Below are 24083 nucleotides of genomic sequence, written 5' to 3' on the forward strand. Positions count from 1 at the left end.
TTCCATAATCTAAAAAAAGGCAAGAGCGAATTTTTCTGTATGATCACTGGATTTGGCGGAAATAGCTGAAAAATGAGAAATTAATCGAAAATACGAGGTTTTTGGGCCACTCTGTATGTAGTACAAGGAAATTTCGCATTAAGAAATTGGTTCTGGACTTCTCTCATGTATCCAAACAATATATTAAAAAATCAGTGCTACAATATAAATTGCCCTTGTAAGTGTACCCTTTTGAAAATTGATGTCTCAAACGAAAAAAATTGTGACAGAACAATTTAGAATAGGGTACTTGGATTTATATTCAGACAATTTATATAAAAAGACAATAATAATATAAATCCAAGTATCCTTTTTAAAATTGTTTACTCACAACATGTTTCGGCTATATAATTCCATTATCAAGCACTTGATAACAACGTTAGTAGACAGACTGGCTTCTAACTTTGCTTGATAATGCCATGTATAACCGAAACATGTTTTGAATAAACAATTTTAAAAATCTTGTGTGGCGCACTCACACAACTTTCCTTACCGTTATGAAGATTTCCATTATAATTTAAAATCAGATGACGAGATCAATCTGCTATCTCTTCCAGTGAATGGTTTAATAGAATCAACCAAGATCCTAGAATACATTCTAGGGCTACCTAGAATACATTCTAGGTTCATTGAAATCAACAGTTGCCTCTCTCATCAAGTTTGCATTTGAATAATCATATTTTCTCAAATTTCGAGCATATTTTTAATATTAGGTGAAAATGTTACTAGACATTAATTGTTTCCATGCTCAATCTTTTCCACTTGAAATTTTTCGTTCAAATTGTATCTGAAGCCTGATAATCGGAAATATAAAATCAAACTTTGCATGGATGGGGAAGAGCTCCTGAAATCTTTACAGACATGGGACTTGTGGCAGTTGATAGAGTTAATCAATGACTTTAAGTATAAATTTGGTCGAAAACGTTTTGAGAAAATCGCGAAAAACCCTGTTTTTGACATCATTTTTGCCATTTTAGCCGCCATCTTGAATTGCATTTGATCGAAATTGTTCGTGTCGGATCCTTATAGTGTAAGGACTTTAAGTTCCAAATTTCAATTCATTCCGTTAATTGGGAGATGAAATATCGTCTACACACACACACACACCAACACACATAAAGTCCAATACCCAAAAACCACTTTTTTGGACTCAGGGGATCTTGAAACGTATAGAAATTCAGAAATTGGGGTACCTTAATGCTATTGGAAAACAATACTTTCCTTACCAATGGTAATAGGGCAAGGAAAGTGAAAAGGGTACTTGAATTTATATTTTTATTCATATCCAAACAATATTAGAAAATCAGAACTACAGTATAAATAGTATTGCAAGCACACCCCCTTTTTTATGTCTATATTGACTGGACTACTGTAAGCCTCAAGGCAGCACCTGGCTAGCATTGGTATTAATTTGTTCTATTTAAATTAGAATTGATAAATAAACATTAAAATTATCCTATAACCATCTTCGGTAAATTCAGAATATTTTTATGCACATTTTCAAGTTAATCAGTTCGTTAGTTCTGATGATGCGTCAAACGTGTATTTTTATCCTGTACATACTGTAAAACTGGATTGAACAATTTAAATCAGTTGACTGATTTATTTTAATTATCAATTAGAATCAATCTTAGATACATTTAAATAGATGAGCTAGCTTTGATTTCTTAAAAATAATTGAAAAGCGGGATAGTAAAAACTTTTTTTCACGATTTTCAATTTTAATGACAAACATTTTTCAATGAGAAAATATTTCAATTCTTACAAATCTTCAGACGAAGGATTTTAATTACCGTACACAGATGAAATAAATAATAGCAATAAATAAATTTGAAGGTTTATCACTAACCTATAACTGCACAATTTCCGTATTCTCTAAACCAAACAATAAAGTAACAAACAGGTAATAAATTGTGTTTTTTTCAAAAGAATCATTTCAAGCCATTTCATAAAACCTTTCGAATCATAGTTTATTTAAAATATAAAGGTTGAGATTTTTTGATCCAAAAATACCCTGATATATCTGAAAGTTTAGAAGAAAATTTGTTTTTAACACAATATTTATACTAATTATTTGGAATGCTGCTGGGACCATTTCTGTTTTTCATGATAGAAAAATGTGGCTCAGAAACACTTGGTAAAAACCAGTTGCACAAATTTTGGTTGTATTAGATTCTAAATCAATAGACAATAACTTGACTTGAAAAATTTATACTATATCTTACTGTATTATAGACTTATTACAGTTTTTGGTAGTTACCATGCCACCTATTTGAATTTATCAAGACCAGATTGATAAAATATTATACATTAAGCTTAATTTACAAAGACCAGCACTTAACTTACATTACAAGCACCTGAGGATAATTGCCAAATGATAATTGTAAAACATTATTTAAAGGTAGTTCTAAACAAGAGCAAATTTGAGTGAAAGAAAAAAATGTATAAGGAATATAATAAAATATGCAAAATGAAATTTCTGACATTGAGTGAAACTGAGTTTTTTTAGCAGACTGCTGCTAAAAAACAGATTGTCCCTACAGCATTCTAATATTAATCATGGGGTTCAACATAAAAAGTAAGAATAAATCAATTAAAAGTTTATATAACAGAGGCTAGTTTATCTTTTTTATGTATTTTGTAAAGTTGATAATATGATTCTTAAACCTCTCATGATAAATGCAATGTTAGCAATAATTAATCCCAATTTTCACTACCAGAAATGGTTCCAAAAAATATGAAGTTTAAATTACAAATATGGATTTTAATTACAATTTAAATTAATCAATTTAAAAATCCAGTTTATAGTTCAAGTTCAAGTTGAAATTCATTTACTTAAAACACGCATTAATAAAAAAATCAGAGAGCCTGAAAATTGTGAAATAATAGTAGCAATAGTTTTATAATCGATGGCATCGGCTAGTATAAATTTTCACATTGAGTTACATTCGAATGAAGATCGTGGAACAATGAGTTGATGTTGATAGTACCTATTCCGTAATATTGACTAGTCTTAGGCACAAAAATCGATCCATTATACGGTATGGAATAATACTGCACATTAACCAAAACACTAGTTCTAAATTTATCCAATTAGAAAAGTAAGCGCAATGTAACGCTGAGATAACGTCAGCACTGAAATGATTTGATGACAGTCAATAAGTATCAGTATTCTACATAAAAACAAAATATTAACAAGGTAACAAGGATTTTGTATAATAATTTATTCTAATAATCCCGGAAGAATTATTCCTTTATCACTTTATCAATTTTTAATCACCAAGCAAAGCTATCATTGAAATTTCAAATAAATGTATAATTCACCAACTTGGTTTTTCTTAGAAATAAAATGATCTAACATTGGCATACTAATGAGTCGAAATTGCTTTGTAGAAATGCATACACAACTTTTGTTCAAAATTCTTACTTGAAGCCACAAGAATTCCGATAGCAAATTGTCCTAATGTCTTTCCGCCATAATTTATAACCACTCAATCTTAGAGAGTTTTGCGGATTGGAAGCATCCAAAATTGTTTTTATTCTCATTATTTTAGTTCCGAAAAAAATAATGACACATTATTACAATTTTCAGAGCAGATGATATTGATAAGTTTATACAGTATTACAATAATAATAATATTATATCATACAATAAATTACATATATATATTAGATTTTTCAATTGCCATCTCGCAAGATAAATATCTGATCACATAGTGTTGGCAGAAAAACTCTTCAACCAATTTCAATTTATTATCTAAACAATTGAATCTTTGGTAGAATTATGTGTCATTATCCATTTATACATCATCCGTATTCACATATATATTCATGACAAAGCCATAAGTAAACAACACATTAGCAAAGCATGTGATTCTAGCACATTTGACAATTTTACAATTCACAGATGAGGTAAGGAAGTCCTCTAGTCCTCTATTGATTGCATTTTCATGAAAAATTTAACCTAAATTTCTTAGAAGATCGCATGAAAGGGCAGGATTAAATACATCTGGCTAAAATTGAATAATTGAGATCTGGAATATACATTTAAATGCTAATTTAAACAACCAGTTCCAATTAAAGTCCATTGAAGAATATTTTTTGTTAACTTAAAATGATATTTCAATTGATAAATCTAATTGAGATTCAAGTTCTGTACTTGTCTTCAATAAACGAATAAATCTAAAAAGAAATCCATATGTGATGCATGCATCACATAAATAAGTAGCTTTAAATAATGATAACACAACAATAGTTATGTTTAAAGGGTATTATTGTATAATGAAATAAATTATAACAAAAACACAATTAGTAACATAAATTAGCCAGTCGAGTTAAAACGATTGGCTTAAAAAAGTACATTCTTAGACATGAAATGCACATATGTAATATTTTTGTAGTTTCAAATACATTTTTTAACAATATATTATGTATTGATTCCACTAAGTAGTTGTTATTTTTCGCGTATAAGTGTGAGAATGGAGGATGATTGAAAAATGAGCGCAAAATCACATGCAATATACGCGTATACAAGTCGTACCTAGATATTTGTCAAAACAGTGCTTCACAAGCCATAGCAGAGACCATCTCCTAGATTCGATTACTTAACTCGAGATAAGATTAATTCAAGTAAGAAAAGACACGGTTGTACCTATATTAGTCTCTGTGCTTCAAAGCCATAGCAGAGACATAACTCCTAGAACCATTTTAACAATCGATTATTAACTCGAGAGAAGTTTAAAAAATGCAAGTATGAAAAGAGGCGATTGTAGTTAGGCTTGGGCTCGATCAGACAGAACAGTCGGCATTTGAGGTGGAGGAGGAGGAGGAGGTAGTTGGGTTGGAGTTGGCAGAGCGCGAGCCGTCAAAGTATATTTTGAGCGGGCGCTCTTTGCGCGGCGAGGAGAAATGACACGTGGAGCCGAGCCGTGCGTTCTCCTTGTTCGTCAGCTCCTTCCTCTCTTCGTTGGTCAGCGTTTTCAGTTGTTCCCGATTATCCCTGCAACGAAATGCATTCATTTGGTCGACTAGTATGTATGAATGGTAGCAGACAAAAACGTTTCAAACAATACAAACTTTGTCATATTAAAGTTGCCTATATAGACCTACTTCACTTTCATGATCTATATTTATAGTATAATTCAACACAGTGCAATCTAAACTGAAATGTAATGTCCATTTTTATTAAATGTATTGCCATTCACTTATCATGATCATCATTATTCTCGTCTACTATCTTTACTCATACAAAGCTTGAAACTTTGAAAAAAATCTGGTGTGTTACACTCACACAACTTTCCTTGCTCATATTTGAAACTACGATCAGACTTCTGTATATGTGTATAAATATATAATTGTTTTCAAAGTACTTTTTCTTTGTGTGAATAATTGTGAAATTCGATGATTTTTTTAGTCGTCATTTTTTAAAGTCGTCAAAACAGCTGTTCTACAGATGAAATATCTCGACTATGTGTTCTTTTTATGAACTGCGCTACCTACCTACCTCATGCACGAGAAGGAGGTTACCAAGTCCATTTCCCAAGGATGGGGTGGACCCCCATTGTTTTCCCAGAAAGGAGACTCATGCCAGTTGATAGAGCTGATAAATAACTATACAGGGTATGAATTTGAAAAAAATCGGTCAAGTTATTTTTGAGAAAATCGTGAAAAACATGGTTTTTTAGTAATTATCCGCCGTTTTTCTCGAGAATATTACGGAGCTCCTGCAATTTTCCCAGGAAAAAAACTCATGTCATTTGATAGGGTTTATGAATAGCTATCCATGGTTTAAATTTGAAGAAAATCGTTAAAGCCGTTTTCGAGAAAACCGTGAAAAACATGGTTTTTCAGTCATTATCCGCCATTTTTCTCAAGAATATTACGGAGCTCCTGAAATTTTCTCAGAAATGAGACTCATGTCAGTTGATAGGGCTTATAAATAGCTATCCATGGTATAAATTTGAAGAAAATCGTTGGAGCCGTTTTCGAGATTAACTTGAAAAACATGGTTTTTTAGTAGTTATCCGCCATTTTTTCCGCCATCTTGAATTGGATTTTATTGAATTTCTTATTGTCGATGAGAGGGTTTTGACCATGCAAATTTTCGGGGGGGGGAGGCAAGAAAAACCCAAGAGACCAGAGATGGGTGGCCAGGCGCCCTAGAGGCAATTTGGCCTTCCTCATTTGACCCCTTCCTCATTAAAGGAAGGACCTACAAAGGAGGCCAGGAGTAGAACTCACTTAGGTCACAAGGACTAATTAGTCTGAAGAGACTGCCAAGCAGCAAATCACACTGGATTGCGAGAGACTAGGGTCAAGGAGAAGGGCTCTGTTTAGCTGCAAGCAACCAGGTGATGAATGGGATGTTAATAAAGGGATTAACACCTAGATATTGTGAAGGGCACAGGTATTGGTTTGCCCAACTAACGTACTTGGGACACACTAGCTGTGGTTGACGTGTGGGGTTCTTTGAGCCTTTGGATCATTGAATCCGTCCCTTCAAGCATAACATAACAACTGGTACTCGTTCCAGAGATTTTGGTCGTGAAAGAAGAAAACAAAGGTCATAAATGCACCCAAAATTTGCAAAACAGGTCTATGATTATGCTAATCCAAAAACACTGATTCCACTAGCAAATAATGCTATTTGTATAAGTTTTGAGTACTTTTAACCATGACTTATGAAAATTTGTGGCAATAATAATCAAGAGACTTGTCATTTTATCTCCAGAATTGAGTGATATAAATAAAACCGGCTGGTTACAACTGAAATGAAAAAGTTGACACCATTCAAACTTAATAATTTAAAGTTTGAAGACAATTAGAGCCGAATGATTATCACTATAAAAAACAAGTTATTTCCTTTTAAACTCGATAATTCGGCTTATTTAAGCTGGCCACTAACGGTTGAACGTGCATGCACATACACTCATACACTAAATAAGCGAGAGGCTTCTAATATAAAATAAACAACCAATAATAATATTAATAAATCACTGGAAAATAAAAATTCATAATGATAAAAAAATAATTTGACCTCAAGTAGAGCAGCGATGAAAAAATAAACAATAAATTGAAAATACTAAAACCTAACCTCGAAAAATTTTTCTCTAAGCGTTTTGCTGTGATCACAGCTGCAATGAAAAACTATGTAAGTCGACTGTGTATGTGCATGCTCGTTCAACCGTTAGTGGCCAGTCTAGACAATCAAAGCCACCGGTTATTACTAAAATTAATAATCTGATACCCTTTTAATTTGACAAGTCAATTTCTCAGCAGCTTTGACAAATATCTCCACTGCAGTTATAAATTGGATCACTACTTTTTTATCTGCATTATATATATTACATGGAGTTCAACTGTCTTCAACAATATATATTTTTGGCTGTGGACAATGCCTGCAATATATATATATTCATACAGACTTACGAATAATTTTTTATTATTCCTTATGATCATTTCTTGTTGTTGTGATAATGCATACTTTTTGTACAACAGAGATGGAACACGACTATTTTTTGCTACACACTCCTAATGAATATAATAATAATATCGAGTGACCTGTCTGACTCAGGTCTAGTGTCAAAGTTTGCAGGTCGCACCTGATCAATTTCAGGGCTTCTGAGATGACCTGACGACTGTTTTTAGGCAGCCGGGACCGACGAATTCAACGTGTACATCCGAAACACGCGAGTGACCCGAGAAAAATAATGAATGAAAATGGCGAGATAATTGTAGTGATTTGTTGTGACTGACCTATAGAAGAGCACAGACCCGTCGTCGATGCTGAGTGGCCAGCCTTCGCAGGTGTCGGCCTGCCGGTTCCACTCCATGTCCTGCACCGTCAGCACCGACACATCGCTCGGGAAGCCCACCGTCGACTTGCACACCTCCACAAACTCAACTGCAATACCGCTCACTTCTGAGATCTGCAACGCACCACACCGCACCGCACCATTATTACAACAAATCCATCCAGACAACAATTCGTTGTTTGTAGTAACTCAATGCAAAGTAAATTACAATATGCCCAGTTGATAGTAAAATTATGTTATAATTATCAATCTAGAGCTATTCAATTTTCAAATCAAACCCCCAGTTGCACGTACGTCGGTTAAAGTTTAATCACGGTAAAATGCTATACTTTAATCGAGATTAGCGCTAACCGAAGCAATTAAAACTTACATAATTTACTACAATGTTGATCTCACAACTTTTTCTATATCTCTTCTACTTTTCGAGATATCCGCTCTAAAAGATGTGACATTTTAAAAAAACACATTTTCCTTCAATTTTTTGCTATTTTTGCTCTTATAACTTTTTGAATATCGATGGGAAAAATCCATGTTGATCATGAGCGAGCATCAAATTCTCTTCAATTTGATGTATAATTTCACAAGTTTACGCACATCTCCACGACTGTTGCAGCAGCTTCAGTGTTGAGTGTGAGATCTTCAGTTATGCAAAAATAGACCAATTGACAAAGGAATGTGGAGAGAATGTTTTGAACACAGTTTTTGACTTCCTTCTATTGCTATAGCAGATTCAATGTCGGGGTTGAAATTTTAATTTTGTAACAATTGATCACTTAACAATGAAATTTGAGTCTGGAACATCTGGTACATAATTTTTGACTTTGTAGCTTAATGAAGACTAGAAAAATTGAAGGAAAATGTGTTTTTTTAAAATGTCACATCTTTTAGAGCGGATATCTCAAAAAGTAGAAGAGATATAGAAAAAGTTGTGAGATCAACATTGTAGTAAATTATGTAAGTTTTAATTTCTTATAGAATAGTAATGTCTGTAAAATGCATAATTTTCGATTTATATGCGATAAACCAAAAATGGTACCTTTGAACCACCCCACCACCTTAGCACAGGGGGTAGGGGTGGTGACTTTTGATATGTTTACCTCTCAACTAGTCTTCATTAAGCTACAAAGTCAAAAATATGTACCAGATGTTCCAGACTCAAATTTCATTGTTAAGTGATCAATTGTTACAAAATTAAATTTCAACCCCGACATTGAATCTGCTATAGCAATAGAAGGAAGTCAAAAACTGTGTTCAAAACATTCTCTCCACATTCCTTTGTCAATGGTCTATTTTTGCATAACTGAAGATCTCACACTCAACACTGAAGCTGCTGCAACAGTCGTGGAGATGTGCGTAAACTTGTGAAATTATACATCAAATTGAAGAGAATTTGATGCTCGCTCATGATCAACATGGATTTTTCCATCGATATTCAAAAAGTTATAAGAGCAAAAATAGCAAAAAATTGAAGGAAATGTGGTTTTTTTAAAATGTCACATCTTTTAGAGCGGATATCTCGAAAAGTAGAAGAGATATAGAAAAAGTTGTGAGATCAACATTGTAGTAAATTATGTAAGTTTTAATTTCTTATAGAATAGTAATGTCTGTAAAATGCATAATTTTCGATTTATATGCGATAAACCAAAAATGGTACCTTTGAACCACCCCCACCACCTTAGCACAGGGGGTAGGGGTGGGGACTTTTGATATGTTTACCTCCTCACTACCCTAAACAGAACTGCGGGGTCAAAAATTGTCTTCCAAACTTTTCCCTCTATACCTTTTTTTGAGCATTCATTGCCTGGACTATTAGCTGATATTAGCATTAAAAATTAGATTCTGTTTTTGAGGTTAGTTTTCGATCTGGTTCGTCTACAGACATTCAGTACTGGCATCAGACAGCACATTTTTATGGCGCATGCCAAATGAATGATCACCACTTCAATAACATAACCTTCACTTTGTGCCATTTGTTCACAATAATAACATCTGCCGGTTAAATTACAGTGTTGCCGGATTTTGAAACCGTTAAAATCTTCGTTAGTTAACCGGAAAACTTTATCGGGATTGAAAACTAACCTATCTTTGTGGAACAGAAATGAATCTGTAAAACTAACCCTGATTTGTTAATCAGCGTTAATGTCCATATTTAACAGACGTACGTGCAACTAAAGTTCTTTATCCTTTTTTCTAGTTTGCAAATAACAGTTTAAACTTCAAATGTTAAGCTAATGAATCTCATAAATCTCTTTATAATATTGTAGTGTAGTTTGTAAAATAGTGTGTGAAAAATATAGAATTTTATGAATATAATTATAATATTATTTCCAGTTTGCTTTAGTATAGGATATTCAGTAAATAGATGAAGTATTTCCATGGTTCCATGATGTCACTGAGATAAATAATGAACAGCCAGAGATAAGATAGATGGAGGCAGGACTCCCTATATACCGGACCTGCGCCTACAAAAAAATGGCCGCTGTATTTGGTGGCCGGCATTGATATTTTAAATGGGAACTAGACGAACTGAGATTTCGACAAACTGAGACGCTCTTTAACAGCTGATTAGTGATTTTTTTCTAAGTAGGAATTTCTATAAAGCTGCGTTTACACCGGAGTTAAAAACACAAGTTTTCAACATTTTTGTTATCAACTGATGTTAATTACAAGAGTTAATAACATCATGTTGAGTTGCATTTACAGCGGAGTTGATAACATGAGTTATTAATAAAAAGTTGTCAACTTGACTGAATCGACAAAAACGCATTATAATATTTATTTACATTAGATCAGATGAAGATCATTATTTTAATGATCACACACATGTTTCAATTCAAATTTGAAGACAATTTTTTGCTTTTTATTCCGGCTGTTATATCATATGAATACTCTAAAATGAAATTATATGGAAGTCAATTATATTGATAACAAGATCTTGTTAATAACAAGGAATTTTCTGTTAGAAACATAAGTTATTAACTTTTGTCAAGAGAAATTTTTGACGATTCAGTCAAGTTAATAACTTTTTGTTAATAACTCGTGTTATTAACTCCGGTGTAAACGCAGCTCAAGACCACCACATACGGCGGCCACTTTTTTTCTAGGCTCAGGTCCGGTAGCATATAGGAGGTCCTGATGGAGGCCGTTTATTTTTTTATTTAATGAATTTTTACTGCAATATGTACTCAACTTATTACCAACCTAACAAAATTAGAAGAAAACGACAAAAAGTTCTCTTGAAAAAAGTTGATAACTCGTGTTTTCAACAGAAAATTCCTTGTTATTAACAAGATTTATGTTATCCATCGAGAGTCGGTAACTACTGTTGATAACAGGTTACTATCTTCCCCGCAACCCGCTCGCCCAGCATCCCTACCCTACAACTACAGCTGTTCCCTAATAACTACAGCTGCAGACAAAACACGTGACAAAGTTATTAACTTTTGTTGATAACAAAACCAGCAGCCAAAAGAAAATGTTATTAACTCAAGTTGAAAACTTTTGTTTTAAACTCTGGTGTAAACGCATTATAATTTATTTACATTAGATCAGATGAAGATCATTATTTTAATGATCACACGCATGTTTCAATTCAAATTTCAAGACAATTTTTTGCTTTTTATTCCGGCTGTTATATCATATGAATATTCTTGTTAAATGAAATTATATGGAAGTCAATTATATATTGATAACAAGATCTTGTTAATAACAAGGAATTTTCTGTTAGAAACATAAGTTATTAACTTTTGTCAAGAGAAATTTTTGACGATTCAGTCAAGTTAATAACTCTTTGTTAATAGCTCGTGTTATTAACTCCGGTGTAACCGCAGCTTAACAAGAATTCGTCAACATCATAAAAAGCCTTCTTACTAAGACAATAATTTAATTTGGTTTTCCTCAACAATACCTCTCAAGTCAGCTGGAAGTTTAACAAAAAACCTTTGTCCCCTGTAAGTAGGTGTTTTCTCAAATTAATACACTTAACCTATGTCTTTCAACTGAAATATTATTCCTTCCCCGAGTGTTGTATCCATGAATATCTGAGTTTACTTTGAATGAATTCAATTCATCTTTCACAGGTAATATTGATTTGAAAATGTACAATGATAGAACAGTTAAAATACTTGGGCTACTGAAAGACTCCCGACATGTCTGTGGAAATTTAATCCCTTTCAGGTATCTAATTACGGACTTTGGCAAAACAAAATTCTATGCATGTTTTGCTTCGAGCAATTCCCCCATAAGTCAATGTGGTATTCAATCAGTGTGTAGTTGACACTTTTTGCTGTTGTTTTAGGCACCCATTTAACAATATTTCTAAATGCAAAAAGTAACTTACTCAATTTAAACGATGTTGTTCACATGATCTCCCAATTAAGCTTGGAATCTATTGACAAACTTAACATGTTCACAACAGAACAACTTTCAATGTTCGTTTCACCAAGTGTTATGGTGGGGTGAAAAGGCGATACTTATAATCAAAGCTAATGACATGGCTTTTGTTTGGATTTATAGAGAGGTCTGAATCATTAAAAACTGTACTACCTCATTGGCCATGTTATTTGCCTCAATCTCCAAGTCTATGAGATCTGTTCTCTAAAATAGCAAGATACAATCATCGGCATAGAGAGTAATTTTATCAGTGACAGGAACATTGAATTAAATATAATTTATATACTGTATAATAAGAAGAGTAATGGGCCTAAAATGGAGCCTTGTGGTACGCCTCGATTCAATGGTAACTTGGCTGAGTTTACTAACCCATTAGGAGTAGAGAAACACGTGTACTGGAACCTGTTGCTCTTGTATGATGCTATCAATCCAATTGCCACGCCTCTAATTCCGAGCCTTGATAACTTGCATAAAAGAATATCGATATTGATACTATTAAAGGCTCTTGACAGGTCCAATAGGAGCGCAGTTACATAATCACCAGCATCAATCCCTCTCACAATTGACTCGAAAAAATTTACCGCTGTAGTGATTGTTGACTTTCCCTTCATAAAACCACATTGACAATTGAAAAGCAAAATTGAATTTCAACAGATAGCTCATAATTCTAACATGAATGAGCCTCTCACAAACCTTTGTCTAAATCAAGCTGGATTTTAAATGAAGTTGGAACTATATGACGGATGGCGGACAAAAGTTTTGAAGAGACAGAAAGTATTTTTCAATTGGAATAGGATCCCCATGGAACCTACTGTCATATCATACTTGTAAAAGAGATATTCAGCTGTTTCCATGATGATTCTCTTACCAACTCTGTATAATTACAAGTTGCGGATTTCAGAGATCAATACAACAGTTCATGAGCAAGTTCTTCAACTCAGAGGGTCGCTAGTATAAACATGTTTGATATAGTAACTGTAGTCAGGTATACTAGAGACGTAGATGGTTGAACAACTCGCTCATGAACTGTTGTATTGATCTCTGAGATCCGCAACTTGTAATTATACAGAGTTAGTGGGAATTATATGAAAACAGATAAATATATCTTTTACAAGTATGATATTACAGTAGTAGGTTCCATAGGAATCCTACTCCAATTGAAAAAACTTTCTGCCGCTTCAAAACCTTTTTCTGCCATCTTGGATCCAACTTCATTTCGAATCCAGCTTCCTTTTGAACCCAAATTTTTTCAAATGGGAAGGTAGTCATGTGATACATGATTTCGATCCAGAATTTCAAAGGAAAATTAATGGCGAAACCCGCACATCGATATCTCAAACCGTTTCAATAATCTCAACATTTGAAGGTACTAATATTATATATCTATAAAAGGCTAAGTCCCGACAGACTTAAACCACAGCCCAATCTACTGAGCCTAAAAACTTGAAATGTTGCACACTTGTTTATGGTAGCCTCAAGACATCCACTAAGAAAGGATTTTCAAAACTTTTCCCCCTTGAGGGAGCTGGGGCCCCCCAAATATTTTGTACTGTTCAATCGCTCATTGCACAGCAAAGTCATAAGGAAATTTTTTGTTCAGCTATAAAAAAAACTTAGATTTATGCAGAAAAATTCTGACCAGGAGCACAGGGGGGTCCAGGAGAGGGCATTTTTCGAAAATGTTCATGAAAAAGCACTACAGCTCAAACTACTTGGCCTACAGACTTAAAATTTTGCACAAATATTCATCAAACAAGACGCGCACTAAGAACGGATTTCGATATTTTGCCTCTAAGAGTTTCAAAGGATGAAAAAGGATCCCATTAAGTAAGCTTATGAACATGGTAATGTGAACGCCATAATATGAAACTGAGATAATTGACACGTGATATTCTAACATATGTTGTAATCATTGGAAAGTTTCAGATGGAGTCTCATACATTCGATTAGAACAGATCACAGAGATTTTCTTGTTAGGAGTTTGTTGATAATTCTTTTTTCAAATTCAAATTTTATTGCCATCAAAAACCACATTAAAAATGTCTTAATAGACAAGATTACAATAATAAAATGTCAAACATAATTATACCTACATTATTTGCAGTACGGCCAGAAAAAGACAAACTTGAGTACTAGCCGTGAGTTCTTTCAATATAAATATTTTGTGAATAAAAATACGAGTTGATGAGATATGTGAGTAATTCCTTATATTTGATCCAAATGGTTATTTTATTGTAATAGTCGGGGACACTGCAATCAAAGGTTCTGTGGTTTCAACATGTTTTTTAAATCACTCTCAAAAAGTTAATGCACCTACTATTGTGTTTGAGCACTACCTCCGTAAACAAAGCCATAGTGCATGACAGGTGGTTGATGGTAGCGTCAGCACAGGTAGGGCTCCTACACCAATAAAAACACTAGCTGATATAGATCAGCTGAAATCAACAAATTGTTATTGGTGTAGGAGCCCTACCTATGCTGACGTCACCAGAATGAACTATGGCTTTGTTTACGGGGGTAGTGGTGGTTTGAAACACCTCTGATGCTATCATAGTTTCACCAATATACTGTTCCACAGCTTCCTATCTCTTGCAGTCATTAACTATATCATTCTATAATAAAGTAAAGAACTGGCTTATACAGTATGGGATAGGAAAATTATGTTTTACGCATCATCAGGTCTGAACTACTGGACTGATTAACTTGAAATTTTGCATATAGATTCTTAATTAGCCAAGGATGGTTCTGACCTATTTTCAATTCTTCAAAATTTCATTACGTCAAGTTTTAAAATAGTCCCTTGCGCTGCACGGGTTCCTGCTAGTAAATTATACAAAAATGAAATTAATGAGTACGGTACCTATACATTGAATAATCATATACATTACGTACCTATACATTACACTAATAGTGTTCACTAACATTTTAAGACTTTGAACAAAAAAAAAGCGCATACTGTATTGGCCATCTTTGATTTTTTTTTCAATTACGGTCTCAGTCACTACACCTCCGTGTTTACGGAGGTAGTGTCTTAGTGCGCCTCTAGAAGGTTGAACATTAACTATATTTCATTTTGATAACTTTAAAGTGAAATAAAACATAGTTGCCTGTAAAGTTGGTATACGGGCGAAAGTTTTACGTGACAACGACTTTGAGTGGTAAAATAATTTTAATGTGAATATTCATTCCTATAGTAGGAAGAAGGATGAAATAATAGTAACAATTTAAAACATTCATTTATACAAAGAATTATATTAAAAACATTAATTTATACAAAGAATCTCGCACTGAATTTCATATTAACAAAATTTTATTTTCACCTTCACACATCATCAACAAAATCACTCTGTCTCTCTCGCTCTTAGGCGGGCTAACTGTGCTAGATTCAATTTTTTACATAGCAAGTCGCGCTCATTTTTTCAAGTTAAACAAATTATTATTGGCTGAGAAACGATTTATACTACTTTTGTGATTGAAAACTACCACAACATTGTGATTACTACAACATAACCTATTCACTTATACCTATTATACTTAGGCCCGGTTGCACAACAGCCGGTTAAATTTTAACCGCGATTAATTTCACGACAACCAATCAGAGAAGGCGTTTTATAAAAGACGGCTTCTCTGGTTGGTTCTTATGGAATTGATCACGGTTAAAATTTAACCGGCTGTTGTGCAACCGGCACTTACACTTATACCTATTCACTTATACTAACTGAGGCCCAGTTGCACAACAGCCGGTTAAATTTTAACCGTGATTAATTTCGCGAGAACCAATCAGAGAAGGCGTTATTGAAAAGACGGCTTCTCTGATTGGCTCTCGTGGAATTAATCACGGTTAAAATTTAACCGACTGTTGTGCAACCGGCTCTTATTCACATAACCTATTCACTAAGTAGTGGCGCAATCGCAGGAGATTGCTCCGTTTCACTCTCTCTCTCTCTCTCTCCAGGTGAATGCCTTCGGGTTGCTGGCGTTGCTGCTGCGTTGCTCGACACTGCTCCTATTCGTGCTCTTTCCAGACGACCGTGAACCGAAACGAACGCTCTCACTCGCTCTCATTGTGAGCGCATAACGTGGGAACGTAACGCAGTTTGTGAGCGCATAACGTGGGAACGTAACGCAGTTTCTTGAAGTGTCACCCGGCAAACCAATTTATAAGACGTTGTCACGTCAAAAAAAATTGTCATAGTAACTGCTATCACAAGTCGGCCTAGTATTATTAATTGACCGAGCGAAGTCAGGTCTAAGATTCAAGTCGACGGTTTGGCATTTCTCTTAATGTTTAAATGTTTGAATGTTTAAAAGTTTATATGTTGCGCATTTACGGCGAAACGCGGTAATAGATTTTCATGAAATTTGACAGGTATGTTCCTTTTTTAATTGCGCGTCGACGTATATACAACGTTTTTGGAAATTTTGCATTTCGAGGATAATAATAAAAGGAAAAAGGTGCCTCCTTCATACGCCAATATTAGAGTAAAAATCAGACTATAGAATTATTCATCATAAATCAGCTGACAAGTGATTACACAGATATGAGGAGAAGCCAGTCTATTGCTGTATTTCCATAAGGTCTATAGTTTCAATCAGGTACTTGTGGATGAGAATACTGCGTGAGGTCTACTGTTCACAGAACAACTAGTATTTATCAAGCTGTGTACAGACTTGTACCACGAACACACGTCGTACGCATTCAAGATTGTTAGTTAATAAACAGAGTAATGTGTTTCTGTGATAACTTAAATGATAACTTATTACTATTGGAGAGTTACTTGCATATGAGATTGCAATATGTTATGATACATAATCATAAATCTGATTCCTTTTATTGTTCATCTGGTGTGCCACAGGGCTCTAATCTTGGGCCACTACTTTTTGTATTATTCATTAACGATCTTCCTTCGTTTTTAAAAATTCTTCTTGCCTCATGTACGCTGACGATGTTAAACTAGTAGTTCTGTGAACAGTAAACCTCACGCAGTATTCTCATCCACAAGTACCTGATTGAAACTATAGACCTTATGGAAATACAGCAATAGACTGGCTTCTCCTCATATCTGTGTAATCACTTGTCAGCTGATTTATGATGAATAATTCTATAGTCTGATTTTCACTCTAATATTGACGTATGAAGGAGGCTCCTTTTTCCTTTTATATTATCCTTGAAATGCAAAATTTCCAAAAGCCTTGTATATACGTCGACGCTCAATTAGAAAAGGAACATACCCGTCAAATTTCATGAAAATCTATTACCGCATTTCGCCGTGAATGCGCAACATATAAACATTCAAACATTAAGAGAAATGCCAAACCGTCAACTCGAATCTTAGACCTCACTTCACTCGGTTAATTATTCATCATAAATCAGCTGACAAGTGATTACACAAGATGTGTGGAGAAGCCAGTCTATTGCTGTATTTCCTCAAGGTCTATAGTTTCAATCAGGTACTTGTGAATGAAAATACTGCGTGAGGTCTACTGTTAACAGAACTACTAGTTACGTGTATGTTACAGACAGGCAGACAGACCTTAACGGAAGCGAGTTATATAGAACTTATAAATTAATGTTGTGTATTATTCAGCTGAAATCATGTGTCGGCGCATAAAGTCCGTCTGTCTGACAGTCTGTGTGATAACTGCCAAATAATAGCATCAGCTTCTTCAAATGAATGGAAAGATTATAGAAATAGCATGCAAACAAATCCAGCTGACTGATAAATGAAATAAAACAATTTTTTACTTTCCTTGCCCTATTACCATAGGTAAGGAAAGTATTGCTTTCCGAAAAAAATTAAGGTTCACCAATTTTCAAATTTCTATACGTTTCAAGGTCCCCAAAAAAGAGTCCAAAAAAGTGGTTTTTGGGTATTGGACTTTATGTGTGTTGGTGTGTGTGTGTGTATGTGTAGACGATATCTCATCTCCCAATTAACGGAATGAATTGAAACTTGGAACTTAAGGTCCTTACAATATAAGGATCAGACACGAACAATTTCGATCTAATGCAATTTAAGATGGCGGATAAAATGGCGAAAATGTTGTCAAAAACAGGGTTTTTTCGCGATTTTCTCGAAAACGGCTCCAACGAGTTTGATCAAATTTATACCTAAAATAGTCATTGATAAGGATAAGCTCTATCAACAGCCACAAGTCCCCATGTAAAAATCCTAGGAGCTCCGCCCCATCTATGCAAAGTTTGATTTTAGATTCCCAATTATCAGGCTTCAGATACAATTTGAACACAAAAAAATCTGGTGTGGCGCACTCACACAACTTTCTTTGCCGTTATGAAAATTGATGAACTTACTCTAGTGTTCCCGCGCATATCAAATCTACTATTCTATTTTTGAAAATCTCTGCAATTAATAATGTTCAGTAACATTTTCACCTAAAATTTAAAATGAGCTCGAAATTCGAGAAATAGTTATTTGTGCAACTAGTGCGCTAAGTGACAGTTTGCTGCCCGAAAGAAACGTTTACGCACGAGCCGTAGGCGAGGGCGGAATGGTTTCTTGAGTGCAGCAGAGAAACTTTGCGCACGTATTTCACATTAAATTTTTCCTACAGTTACCATTGAATATGAGAAGTGGTTGATTATTGGTAAAATGATGGCTGAATCCATGAAATGTTTGTCTGTATAGTTTTTTATTAATAAAAACTTTAATTTATTTTAAACTTGATAATCCAATTAAAAATTAATAATCAATAATTCATTCAAATTAAAAATTAAATTAATCCAATTAATTTGAAAATTTGAATAATTTTGAGTAAATCTTAATTTCTAAAAAAATTGCCAACCAATCAATTTATGAATGAAAAAATATTATTTGAAATAATGAATAATTAATGATATTCAAAATGTATAATTTAATGAGTTCTCATTCTTATTTATTTGAAAAAATAATCATAAAAAATATAGATAGAACAAATTCGCATTCAAAATACACGCCAACAATGCCAATAGCTGATTGGGATGACTGCAAGATAATATGCAAAGTATTAAGAGTACACAAAGTAATACTTTGCGCACTAAAGCGGAAAAGTGATTCTTTGCGTTCTGCAATCAGTGCAGGAATGGTCACTTTTCAAGGTAACTGTAGGAAAATGTTATTATTTCAATTGCAAACTGTTGGCAACTGTTGATTCTATTTAATCATTCACTATGAAGAGATAGCCGACTTCGTGTGTCTCCAGCGTTGTACGGTCACCAGCTGGCTTGGATCTTTGAATAGTAGACTTGAGATGCGCGTGAACACTAGCGTCAGGTGATAAATTTTCATAACGGCAAGGAAAGTTGTGTGAGTGCGCCACACCATATTTTTTCTTATGCGCTTTCAATGTTATTTTTATATCCTGAAAATGAACGAAGGAGTGAGTCAATGTTGTTGTCCAACGATCTTGAGCTGTAAAAAGGTTCGAAGAATTCGTGTTCAAAATTTGAAGCTGATTGATCAATTCTCTCTAAAGTTCTTGTCGAACATACAAACAGACAGAAAACGACTTCGAGCTCTAGTAAGTCAATTTTAATTCAATTCAATTTTTCTTCTGTCTGTGACCAGTGTATATACCGGATAGACATTGTCGATTATTAAAAACACAAAAGTTCAAATATTTACACTAATCTCAAGATGGCCGATCGAAGAGACTGACAAAACATACAATCTCCTCCTCACTCAAAGAATAGAGAGGGGATGTTAATTAGCTTCTCTTGGAGCACTTTCTTGAACACTTTCGCCTCCAGCTCCCGCACATGCAGTGGAAGTCTATTGTAGATTTTAATGCACGCATTGGGTAGCAAGTGTGCAGCTTAGCCAATCTAGAGTAGGGAAGGTCAATCTTGTCTCGCCCTCTAGTTGAATAGCTGTGTATCTGTGTTGGAGTGTGTGAAGTTGGCCTTTCTGAAGTACAAGGGAGTTCAGCACATATTGACTGAAGACAGTGAGTATTCCCAGCCTCCTGAAAGCGGCCGACAATGCTCAGTGATGATGTTATTATACGAACCACTTTCTTCTGTAGGAAGAGACTTTTGTGACATCCACTTGCATGCCCCCAAGTGCAATCCCGTAGTTGATGTGGCTGTGAAACAGACCATGGTATGCAGTAACCAGGTAATTCCTCGGAACATGGCTTCTCAGTTTCCGTATCAGATAATATGTTACTTTGGAGAGTTGGTTACATATCATATCAATGTGCTGGTCCCATGTCAGTGATGAGTCAACCATAAATCCAACGAGCTTAACCTCAGGCCCACCAAAAGGAGAACTGCCAAAAGTGAGACTTCGATAACGCTCGTTCAACTAACAGAAGCATGAGTGTTACCTCCAGATGTTATAACTCAGCTCAGTGTAATAATATAAATGTGAGATCCGCAGTACATGATCAAGACCTAACAAAAAAGTACCGACCCAGTAACTGCAACGGGTAGCAGCTAATTGCGACCGAGTATCGATCAGGTGATTGCGTCTTTGCGTGCCGACAAAATTCAACTCACATCGTAAATTGAATGTGAATTTTTTTCAAAAAGTAAAAGGAAAGATTGAAAAAGTAAAGTTTTTTTAATAACAACATGTTAATATATTATTTAAAATGTCCAATCACAGTGTTCGGTAACCTTCATTACAAAGAACGTTACATTCAAAAAACTGAATGGAAACGTTACCTGCGCATGCGCATCATGTTATAATCAGATGGCCTTGTAGATCCGCTGGGTTCAACAGTCTGCTACTTTACAGTTTTTACGACTCTAAAAACAGCTGATCTTTAAAATAAAGATGTTGATGTTTGATTTTTAAAAAATCATAAATATTGCAAAATAAGCTGAAAACATAACAACAAGGTACCTTTGATTTGAGGCCCTGTAGACTGTCTTCTCGCTCGACAGCGATCTCCTGAAGCGATGCAAGCTGCAGTTTGGAGGGATACCACCGTCGCAGGAAAACAAGTAGTTGTGAAGGTGATGTAACTATTTCGGTTTCGGGCAGCTCCTGAATGAGCAGTTCGGGGTTCGAGGTGAGCATTACGTCTTCCTCCCACACCTGCTCGTCCAGGCAGGCCTTGGTTGGATTGCGCCAATTCTTCTTCCGTAATCTACATCTAGACACAATAATTCGATTCAATTCATTTTAAAAAATTCTGTTTATTTCTAACCTAAAAAAAAATTTAGGTTAGAAGTAGTCAAACTTAGTTTCGGTGTAAGTGCACGTCCAGTGCCAACATACCTATTATCAAATTTTTGGTTGGGATCGATTTAGTATGTTATTTTGAGCACAAAATCACAAAAACTAAACGGCGCTTACTATTGTTTTTTAAATAAACTAAGCATAAAACACAATTTTACATGCATTTAACTTATGAGTAGCAGCCATTTTGATTATTGGACGTGCACTTTAGCCCTTAGTTTCGATTAAAATAAGATAATATTGAGGTTAACGTTATCTAAAACAATATTTAGATCGATTATAACTAGTAGTTCTGTGAACAGTAGACCTCGTGCAGTTATAAACCACAACCTCCTCTTATACTGTCCATCAGAGTAAATATATGATGGTTCGGCAAGATATCGTTGTGAAAATGGCTGTTGGGGTTGGTGTATTAAAAACATCAAAAGCTAATCTCCTTCAAGACATACTGGCAACAGGTCAGCCCGAGTTGAAAGCAGAGAAAGGTCGAAAGAAATATTTTATTTGGTCTATGTTAGATTCTCTTGAGAGGTCTATGTTATTTTAGTTATTAAGGTCTATGCTATATTAGTTATTGCGTCATGCAATAAATAGTCCACATGACAGCTGATTTTTTACCAAGTTACATTGAGATATTTATTGCATGCAACTAATCCACTCGCTGATTTATGATGAAAAATTCTATAGTCTGATTAATCCTATCTTCAGAGTAGATGATAATATACAATATATAATTATGTATAATAGTGATATCGGAGTATGGAGGAAATTGCTTTCCCTTTCATATTAAAATGCAAAACCTTGTCTAAACATCGACGCGCAGTTGAAAAAGTAATATTCCTGCCAAATCTCATAAAATTCTATCAACGCGTTTGGCCGTAAATGCGTTACATACATACATACTTACAGACAGACGAAAGAAAATCCGAGTTAAAAACATAGACCCTTCTGCGTTCGGTCAACTAATCAATATGAATGTATTTTGTTATTTTAAGATAAAATACTTATGCCCGGTTTCACCAAGCTCGGTCAAGACATTTGAACACGGTCAAATCAGGTAGGGTTTACAACAAATAGTACACTAGAACATATTCTATAGTTACTACTAACTAGAAGTTCGGAGAACAGTAGAACTCGCTGCACTCACTAACATCACTACTCACATACACGCCCGCCTATTCACACACAAACACACATACAAATCGGATTTTAAGTATGATGATATATGCAATAGGATCGGTGGAGAACGCTGAGAAATAGAAGTTCTTTACAATTTTTTACAAAAATTATCGAATTCTAAATTTAAAAAAATTTTTGTACATGTGATATATAAAATGAGACCACCTTGGAGCGCTGAAGAATAAAGGTCCTCTACACTTTTTAGCTCGGAAGCACGGTTGAAAAGATGTAAAATCTGAAACTTAGATGGGGACTTCGAAAAAAAATTAAAAAAATTTGAACAGTGATACATGAAATGATACCGCTTTGAAGCTCTGAGAAGAATGATCCCAATTTGAACCTGATCCGATAAAGTATTGAAAACTTAGGTTGATTTTTGGGGTAAAATTTCCGAATGAAGGGCCGCCATCATAAAACGGGGATGAATTTAAAAATGTTAAATAATATATACGTTTTTGCGCCTTGTTTCAAAGTACTTGTATACCAAATTTTATCCAAATCGGTCCATAACTGCGACTGTAACTGCGTTACAAACAAACAAACGCTGATTGACTTAAAACATAGAATTCTCTTCGCTCATTCAATAATTCCAGTGCACACTCTTTCAAGGCGTACCCGGCTTGGCCATGTTCAAATGTCTTAGCCAAGCTTAGAAAAACCGGGGTTCATACTAAAGATACAAAAGTTTTGACAACTTTTTTGGAACCGTAAAATAAACTTTTTCACGGTCAAATTAGAATAAAATATATAAAAATAACATGCCGGCGTAGCCACATAAACGTTGGAGCGTTGTAACTTCAGTCCACACAGAGCACAGTGTATTCATTTACCAAACAAGGGTTCGATTCTCATTTCTTATAACTTTTATAATATACAACTAAGGTGGAAAAGGAGCTAAACTATCTTACAAACATCTCATATAATTCAGCACAGAGGAAATTAGAAATAACTTTCAACTGCATCAAAAATACTCCATAACAAATCAGATGAAATAATATGTAATTTTCAGAGAACTTTTCAATTATTTACCATCATGGATTTAAATAGTAACCATTAATAGCAGAAAAATAAAATGTTAGCCATCAGTAATTTGTATCTTTGTCATGTTGATATATTATTATAAGACACATGATATTGCAAACTTAAGTAATATTGTCTTACTTGTTATAGGGTATCTTCATGTTGAACTTTTTATTTCTACTTAATTCGTTGAGAATGTCTTGTTTCGTTTTTCCAACAGTCTGACCTTTGACTATAACCCAATCACATAGGAACTTGAACGGCTGAAAATAGAAATTGAAAATCAATAACATAATTAGAAAAATTCAAACACAAGTATGCTAAAATGAAAAATACAAGTACCTATGCAAAATAAACAACAATTTGGCAAATTATTACTAAATATACTGCTGAATACAAGACGAGCAATAGTCTATTACAAGTTTTGCAGTTTTCTAGTTGAATTCTCTAATTC

General features: G+C 34.4%; 2 protein-coding genes across 11 annotated transcripts in view; one reads left to right on the plus strand and one right to left on the minus strand.

The window, feature by feature from the left end:
- LOC111056210 (cytoskeleton-associated protein 2-like) overlaps positions 1-24083 on the plus strand; it is a 479893-nt gene that overhangs the window by 208133 nt on the left and 247677 nt on the right. The window lies entirely within an intron of this gene.
- LOC111057870 (ubiquitin carboxyl-terminal hydrolase 47) overlaps positions 1740-24083 on the minus strand; it is a 210377-nt gene continuing 188033 nt past the window's right edge. For 9 of the 10 annotated variants that reach the window (XM_039430517.1, XM_039430513.1, XM_039430515.1 and 6 more), the window contains 4 exons: positions 23771-23892; positions 21092-21344; positions 7795-7967; positions 1740-5038 (listed from right to left, as the gene is read on the minus strand). In XM_039430517.1, the coding sequence (XP_039286451.1) occupies positions 4828-5038; positions 7795-7967; positions 21092-21344; positions 23771-23892 (759 nt within the window). In that variant the 3' untranslated portion in view covers positions 1740-4827. The remainder of the gene's footprint in view (positions 5039-7794; positions 7968-21091; positions 21345-23770; positions 23893-24083) is intronic. The other variant, XM_039430510.1, reaches the window with a different exon arrangement.

This window comes from Nilaparvata lugens, chromosome 6, assembly GCF_014356525.2.
Source record: "Nilaparvata lugens isolate BPH chromosome 6, ASM1435652v1, whole genome shotgun sequence".
NCBI lineage: Eukaryota > Metazoa > Arthropoda > Insecta > Hemiptera > Delphacidae > Nilaparvata > Nilaparvata lugens.